Source organism: Spodoptera frugiperda, chromosome 12 (assembly GCF_023101765.2).
Source record: "Spodoptera frugiperda isolate SF20-4 chromosome 12, AGI-APGP_CSIRO_Sfru_2.0, whole genome shotgun sequence".
Classification (NCBI taxonomy): Eukaryota; Metazoa; Arthropoda; class Insecta; order Lepidoptera; family Noctuidae; genus Spodoptera; species Spodoptera frugiperda.
The window spans coordinates 1,363,646-1,372,739 of NC_064223.1; the positions used below are offsets into that span (position 1 = coordinate 1,363,646).

General features: G+C 36.1%; 1 protein-coding gene across 1 annotated transcript; it reads left to right on the forward strand.

Moving 5' to 3' along the window:
- The first annotated feature begins 1,781 nt into the window (after positions 1–1,781).
- On the forward strand, positions 1,782–8,868 carry LOC118262995 (innexin inx7-like). Its single transcript, XM_050697242.1, has 8 exons — positions 1,782–1,947; positions 4,043–4,320; positions 4,645–4,822; positions 5,812–5,959; positions 6,463–6,652; positions 6,919–7,069; positions 7,479–7,668; positions 7,974–8,868. Exons 2-8 carry the CDS (start codon positions 4,078–4,080, stop codon positions 8,134–8,136), a joined length of 1,263 nt encoding a protein of 420 aa, XP_050553199.1. The 5' UTR covers positions 1,782–1,947; positions 4,043–4,077; the 3' UTR covers positions 8,137–8,868.
- Positions 8,869–9,094: the final 226 nt, after the last annotated feature.

A 9,094-nucleotide genomic window follows, 5' to 3' on the forward strand; every position in this document is an offset into this window, starting at 1 on the left:
GTGAAGAAAACATCGTGACAAACCTGGTCATTTAATTTCTAATTATAAGTTTGAAATCGCAAACCCGCATTGAGTAAGCGTGGTGATTAATGCTTAAACCTTCTCCTTTGCTCAGCAGTGGCCACTTATAGGCTGTTGATGATGATTTATAAATGTAATTTTAGAAGATTTAAAATAAATATATGGAATATAGTAAGATTTTAAACATGTGTATAGTTTAATAACATACAAATCGATGAAAGTAGTAGCCGTAGCAAGCTGTAACATGTTCTGATAGTAGCTATCTGCGAAATCAATTCGCTATGCTTATCATAGGTTTAGTTTGAGTATTAGATATAATTACACTGGATTATTTGGATTACCTAACGCTTGTTCTTTCCTACGGTAAATCACTATGTATTTAATATTATTTACAACATTATAAGCGCCTGAACATTTAATTATATTTATTGCAATGTCGTGATTTCACGTGATTCATTTGTAAAAGGTTGCTCTAATTAATTGAGAAATATTATTTAGCCATTGATTTTTCTTAAAGAGATGATTGTTTAATGATAAAAGGATCACATTAATGGTGCTATATGTGTGTTTATTATTTATTTGCTCATTATCTTTGCTTTATACTAGATAGGTGCCGCGGAGGACTTGTAACGGGTTGTCGGAGCTCCGGCTCGAAGAGCAGGAGTAAGAACGGTTTTTAGTAAGTAAGAGTCTGGCACTCCCGCCTCACTCAAGGCGGGGGAAGTCCCTAAAGAACTAGATAGATTGTAGTGGTGAATTAAAAATTGATAAATTTCCAATGCATTATTTATAAGATTAATTATAATGCATTCGATATTTATCAATAGATATATTTTTTGCGTATCGCTACTGACTATCACGACGTTGCTACGTACTACGTGCTACGGCGCGCGTAGCACTCGTAGCTTCATGTATGAATCTTGAGTATCGATAGAGAATGAGGCTATTTATTAAAAAAAAAATACAATGTATTGTACATATGTATTCTTTAGATAAAAATCGAACTGCATAGTTTTAGTTTAGTTAGTAAAAGAAACAAAAGTTTTGAGTACATCCCCGTGACGATAACAAGTTTATAAGATAATGATATCATCAGATAAAATGTAAGATGGAGCTGTCAATGTTTCCTATTGCCGATTGATGTTTTTGTTTTAAGTTTAGGGGCATTTTACCACTAACTAACGGTCTGCCTAGTGTTAACAATTACCGTAGTCTTCTGTAAAACAAAAGGCTCGCTAGGGTGTGATAGATCCAATAAAAATCTAAGTGTTTGTAAAACAGAAGAGCCACTACATGGGCTGCATGCAAACCAAATAAGATACTGTGCAAATCTTCGACTTATCATTCAATATTACTGAAGCACTATTCAGGATAACGTAAGCAAAAATACAGAAGAAAAAATAAAGATTCGGACTTATGCAAGGTAAATCCGGAGCTGCGGACTACCCAGCGGGTTTACCGGGGTTCCGGTTCGAAAAGCTGGAGTAGGAACGGGGTGGTTTTCAGTCAGTAAGAGTCTGACACTCCCTCTCGCCTCGGCCAAGGCGGGAGAAATCATCGGTTGATATTCTCCCTCAAAAAACAAAAAAATAAAATAAATAAATAAGGTAAATTGAAATTTGAGAATCTAAATTTACTCTATTTATCTATGAGGGTATCAAAAATGGGTGCAACACACTCATATCTGACTTCCAGGATCTTCAAAACAGACTCACCAAATTACGACTAAAACAATATATTTCGGAATAATTTAAAGCTACACATTAGCACTTGATCACACTTATCTAATCGCTATCGTTGCTATCTTGGTGTGACACAGACGCCAAGAGGTACGCCTGCCAGTCCACGGCTCTAGTTGTACGTCGATGGACTGTGTACCGAAATCAAGTGTGTGAAGTGAACTTACTTTCTGAAGATAGTGATAGTGTAAGTGAATTTTCTTTGTTACGAGTATAATCATTTAAATGTTTGTTAATGTTGTTTGTGTTGGTTGTGTGATAGGTTATTTCAAGGCCAAGTGGTTGATAAGTGGTGGTAGGCCCGTGTTCCAGATTTGGGAATGCATGCGTCTTTAATGATTGAGATTTTGTTTTGAACGTCACTTAGTTATGGCGGACACTAAACAAAAAATCTAATTAAGTTTTTAAAGGAAAATTAGGCTTTGTTTGTATATTTATAGTCTCTTTCGCGACTTTTGATAATTTGACGCGTTTTGTGGTAATCCTAAAATTATTATAATTAATATTGTTTATTGGGGTTGAGCTTTGTCATTTGAAAATAGGATATAATCGTGATTTTTCTGATACCGTGAAACTCTTCCTGTAATATTTAATCTAGTGAAAGTTAACATTATCTGTGTTTGAAATAATAAATAAATTTTATAACTTGATTAAGTCATTATGACACCAGTGTATGTAGTAAAGACTAAGAGAGAACTGATATATTAAGTGATTTCTAGCGATTGCGAAAGAGGGATAAGGCGCGACAGAAAACATAGTATACATACTTCTATGGGTGAAATACAAAAAGAAAATTGGAAAATGGTGTATTCTTATTGCTAAAGAAACCAAATTTATCATGATCCGAACTGGTGCCATATTACTAAATAAGTTCTAAACCACTTATATGTAGAGCATAACAACTTTAATCTTCTGTATATATATAAAACTTCTTCTGTTATTATGTGATTGATAGACTAACTAGTTGCTAGCGCAACGCACAGCCAACGCTACTGGAGCTAGAAAGCCGAAACATGGCATGTATATTCCTTAAGGAGTGTAGAGGGGCACTAAGAAAGCATATCCCTAAATTCCAAGGAGAAACGAAAAAACCGGCAATCACCAAGTTTGCGTACGAAATCGCTGGCAGTAGCTTATAAAATTAATGTTATTATCTAATTGATTTAATTTTAGCCGTGATCGTGCCACTGCAGGACAAAGGCCAGCAGTTTATTATTATCTGATTACAATTTGTAAATTTTATTAATTACGAATTGTACTGGCATGAAGTAGTTTATCTTAATATTTAGAGGCTCAAAACAGCGAAAAGTATCATCTTTTGACAATTGCATCCGATGATTAAATTCTTGAGAAAGGTGGCACGTGGCATGTCATTTCATCCATCTCAAGGTCATGTAATACCTTATCTGTACCATTGACGACACCTGTTACAGCAGTGAAACCAATATATGACGTAACTAGTAACCACTTAATAAATAACATAGAAGTTTCAATTTTTTTTTGACGACCACTGTGACTTGTGAACGCTTGCAACATTTGGGAAATTACATGCGCCGTGTTGACCCTTAAGAAACCTAATTATTTTCAATTTCATTATTTTAGTGGTTTTGAATATTGATATTGGGCAATATTAAAGACATGCCTGTCTTTTTTTTCTTTTATACTTAGATACCTCTTTAACTTTCCATTTTGTTGCAATATTTCACAAATGGTGTATGACTTGAGATTAGTTTAAATATACTTATATCCGTTTCTACTCCGTCCGTTTCGTTTACGACGAAATACTATCAGAGTTCAGCAATCAGATAAGATATGTTTACCGAGAACCACTTATTTTTGTGCAATGACCCGGATTAGGGGAATGCACTGCCATTATGCTGTTTACAAAATATTTACTAAAGAAAAACATGGATAGTGTGATGCATGATCAATTCAAATATTTAAAATGTTGTACAAATGTTGCCATAAAATGTTATCAGTTATCATTGTCACAGTTTGTAAGGATTATGTTTGTACAAATAAATATTGTAACATTTTGTTAACTAGGTCATGGTTATATGTTTTTAAACTAAAACTACCATTAGAACTTAATTAAGACTATAGATATAAACATAGTACAAACAATATTCATTTCTACTAATGTTTGTAACAGGATTGAGAATATTTGGACTGTTGCAAGCGCAAAACTCACTCAGTTTATATTTGAGAATCATTCTGGCATTAATCAGCTCTTAAGTGAGTACATAACTCATTACTTAATAATTGTTTCTCTATTATTTCAGGTAATGCTACTTGGTGATAGAAGTGAGAGAGCAAGATGTTTGCAGCAACCCTCGCCAGCCACCTGGGGCCGCGGTTCCGAATTGTCCTTCGAAAGCCCATTATAGAGAACATTGCGTTCAAACTGCACTACAAGGCAACATGCACTCTCTTCCTAGCTGCTGTGATCCTGGTCTGCATGAGGGATTACTTCGGAGATACCATCAAATGCATGGCCGATAATGGCGTCCCTACCCCGATTATTGAGAAATACTGCTTCTTCATGGCTACTTTTACCATCGTAAGATTTTTTTATTAATTGCATTGAATATTTTCAGATTTTCATGTGATTTGGTTTTGAATATAATCTATGCATGATGCATGGAAATAGGTTCACTATGTCTCATGTTACGCATGTGACAGTGATAAATCGTAATCATACTAAAATGCAATATAAACACAATCATAGATAGACCATTTCTGGACACCATTTCTGGTGACACTCATATTCAAACAAACAAACAAACAAACAAACAAACAAACAAACAAACTCTTCAGCTTTATAATAATTATTGTTGTGGTCAGCACGAAACTACTATACTTGATCTCCCTTCGTCTCGTCCAGGTTCGGCATTACAACGAGAGTCTCCTGCAAGGCGGGTTCCTGCCGCACCCTGGCGTGGGGCCCATGATGGAGTCTGACGAGACCCTGCACCACACCTACTACCAGTGGGTGCCGTTCGTGCTGTTCCTGCAGTCCATCGCGTTCTACATGCCGCATTACATCTGGAAGAAGAAGGAAGGTTAGTGAAAACAGAGGAATATAAATATATGAGAATATTAAAGTACATTGTCTAGAAGAAAGAATCTCCGGAGCTGTGGACAACGTAACAGGTTACCGGGGCTCTGGATCAAAGTAGGAGAAGGAACGGGGTGGTTTTTAGTCAGTAAGAGTCTGACACTCCCTCTCGAAGAAATTGGATGATTTTCCCCCCTCAAAAAAAAAAAAAAAATACAAAAAAGAAAGAATCTAAAACGGTTAAAAAGAAATATCTTGTCATAATAAAGTATTTATCTACAACAAATACGAGTAATATCTACAAATTGCTCAATGCTTGGTACTCAAGAATTGTTAAAAAGTTAAATAATTGAACACTTCTTTCTTTAATCTTATCTAGAACTAAAGTCTTCATTCTTCGTAATGTGTGTCACAGTAATTGTTATGATGAATGCAGTGACGAACGGTATGTCATCTTTGCACATAGTTGTGCTCCAAAACAAATACATTTTACTCTGAAAATAATGACTAGGGTACTCGTAGACACATATTTTATCCTGATATTTGTATTAAAATTCTGCTTGGGATTTGCAATGATGTAATTACTTTGTGAATCACATATGATTGTTGAAAATGGGTTCATTCACACCTGTTACTTCCTCGAGGTATTGTTAAGTTTTCAGATAACGTTATTCAGTAGATAAAAATAATTTTGCCGTACAGTTCAAAACGTGAAACAACGCTTGCCCAATTACCTTCCTTTTCAATATTTCCAATACCCGATTCCCTAACAACCCTTAAATTCCTAACCCAAAAAAGGCCGGCAACGCACTTGTAACGCCTCTGGTGTTTCAAGTGTCCATGGGCGGCGACGATTACTTACCATCAGGTGATACGTCTGCTCGTTTACCGGTTTATTCCATAAAAGTATCTTAATCTAAAAGCTTAATCGAATTCTCTTCTTCTTCTTTTAAGCGATTGCCATAAAGATATATTGTAAAATGTTGTACACAGGTGGTAGAATAAAAGCATTAGTGGACGGCCTGCAGTACGCAAGCCTCGCGCTGATCAAAGAAGACATGAAGGTCGGCAACATGGACCTGCCTTCTCAAGAAACGCTTAGCAAGCGTATCGACATCATCCTTAAAGATATTAGATTGAGGTGAGTGAAACTGATCTTAAATCGTAAATTAGACATGGAAAAACAAGAACATTAAATTAAATAAATAAATTATCTGTCCCCAGATAATTTATTTATTTAATTTAATTTATTTATTTGATTCAGGCATCTAAGGCCCATAGAAAAATACTATACATAGATATTACATACAATTGAATTATATACTAATACACTAATACATAATGTGGAGGAAAATGAAAAGTTACTTACCACTTGATTACTTACCGGGATTACTAGACTACTTAATCCTACTAATATTATAAATGTGAAAGTTTGTTTGTTTGTTATTCCTTCACTTAAAAACTGCTGAAGGGGTCAGTATGAAAGGAACAAGGGCAAAGAGTCTGGAATAACATAGGCTACTTTTTATCCCAGGGGAACGTGGGCGAATTTTTTCGATGTAGACGTTTATTTTCAAGCAGATAAAAGCCTGACGATGGATGAAAAATAGTCTAAAAGTTTCTTAAATCATTGTATTGTTCTAGGTTGCGTATAACTCGCACATGGTCAGTGTGGCTGGTGGCCATGGAAGTGACCAACTTGCTGCACGTCATCTTCGAGATCTGGATCATCAACAAGTTCCTCAATGGAAGCTTCATCAGCTTGGGCCCCAGAGTGCTCAACTTGAGTGAATGGGGAAATATTGCTGACCCACTCGAGACTGTGTTCCCGAAGGTAAGATTTTTGTGGCAATTTCTATTAAAACTGAAAAATGAGTCTTATCTAGTTAACGTTGGGTATTATTTTCGAATGAATGTTCTGCACAAAGCCTTTTAGTTTGATTCAGAAGTAAGTTTACTCTACCATCTTATGAAATAACAAGTATTCAAAGTAACGAATAATAAAGATGATTTTACCAGAAGCTTAATTGTAGTGTCAAGGTCATATTTTAGAAAATTAAAAGATTCTTATTCAGTACCGAACTGTTTCTTCGTGACCAGGTGACAAAGTGCATCTTCCACAAGTACGGTCCGAGCGGCTCCATCCAGCAGCACGACGCGCTCTGCGTGATGGCGCTGAACATCATCCACGAGAAGATCTACGCCGTGCTCTGGTTCTGGCTGCTCTTCCTCTTCATCGTCTCCGTTATTGGTGAGGGATTCAGCTGTTCTGTCTTTATATTTATGCTATGTTTTTTTGGGATGATCTCATATATTTGCTGCGTGCATCATACATATACACATTTAGAACAAATTTAAACCCGCAAAAGTGCCAAAAAAGAAGAAAGTTCGCGAGCGGACACAGTGAGTTTTGTGTGTCGAGAATTAAATCGAGTTACAAGTGACAGTGGTAGCGGTGTCAGCAAAAAACGAACCAGAAAGAGGGTAGACCGATTTGTCTGCTCGTAAACATCCACCCGCATTTACTCCAGTTTATCCGTGATCATGGCGCTTGCAACAGTGCCGAAATATCGGAAACTCATTAAAATTGAAAAACATGGTAAATATCCCGTTTTAAGTTCCAATTCTACACTTAGAACATCTTTTTATTCCCTTTGCAGCTGTGATCTGGCGCATTGCGTCGTTCTTCCTGTACCGTCGCTCCCCCAAGTTCAACATGATGATGTTCCAAAGAGCCACGGACGCCAAGTTTGACCCCATGAACGTCATCCACATCGTCAACGGCTGCCAGTTCGCTGACTGGCTGTTCCTCTACTACCTCGCCAAGAACATGCAAGGCGCAGTCTTCAAGTAAGTGTCGTAATAAAAAAAATAGCATTGATTGAACGTAGTAACCTGGATGGCATGTTTAATCAAGTAAATCACCAATCACAAAACGTTATAGATGGTGGTATAATCTTCCACGTAAGTCATTGATTTTCAATTGAATCTTGGAAGGACGTGGCTTGTGTCACCAGATAGACTTACACTAATATTTGGCTCAGTAGAAGTATAAAAAGATTTTGAGCAATAACCAATTTAGGTCTAAAATAGGAAACATTAAATCAGATTAGGTGATATTAAGCAATTAGGTACTAATATAAATCGTTTAACAGGGAACTCTTCACGCGCCTGGCTAACGAATTGGCGAAGAAAGAAGTGGCTGGCCATGAGGATCCGAACGACAAGCAGGGAGCTCCTCCAGAACTCATCAATATTGTCAACTACGACGACGAAACACTACCACTCAAGGCTGATGTTGAGAAGAAGTCTTCATAGTAGTTTACTGATAGGATAATTTAATAGGAATTTTAAAATTGAGATTCGAATGAATGAAAGAGAAGGAAGGGTTTTATGATATTCTTAATGAAACAGTAAAAAAATTACGATTTTATGATAATATTCACAAAATAAATCGATACATTTTCACCGAAGTAGGTTTGTCATGACAGTCATTTTGTAAGATGGTATATTACAGAATTGAACAGTAACCCTTTAAGCGCCCAGTCACATCAATCTTACCCCTACCGCAACTATGTTATCTGTCGCAGCGATACGACACTAGCGGTAGGCACAGGCGGTTAAAAGGGTAAAAAAAGAAATTGTGAGATTTTTCATTTCAAAACGTAGTATCATAATTAGGTAGGTTAGTTTTATTTCGTGCAATCAATTAAGTATAAAGCTGTATTTTATTTGCTCAAAACAAGCTTTAGAACATTTTGTACTTACATTAGCAAGGGCTAATACTAGTTCACGATTTACAGGAATAAATTAAGTCGGAAAAACTATTGGATTAAAATAAGAAAAAATGTTTAGTATTACAATGACTTAGGGTCCAAAATAGAGTTTAGTGTTAGTGTCAACGAATTTTCTAAATTATAAAATACTTCGATTTGTAAATATTATAATTGTTGTGTAATTTTAAAAAAGTGCTAAATGTGTCTAGTCCTTTAAATGTTTGTTGTTTTTTTTTAAAGTCTATGTGAATAAATCTGTGTTATTTTTTATGTATTTGTTTGTTTTATTGACGAGAAAACTAGTTAGTTTGTAAGACGAATGGTCAAGTGTCTTCCTTACTTTTCCAATCTTCTCAATCCCCGATTCCCCAACAACCCTTAAATTCCTAACCCCCAAAAGGCCGGCAACGCAATTGTAACGCCTCTGGTGTTTCGCATGTTCATGGGCGGTTGCGACTGCTTACCGTCAGGTGTTTACCATAAAAAGTGTCATGTCATTA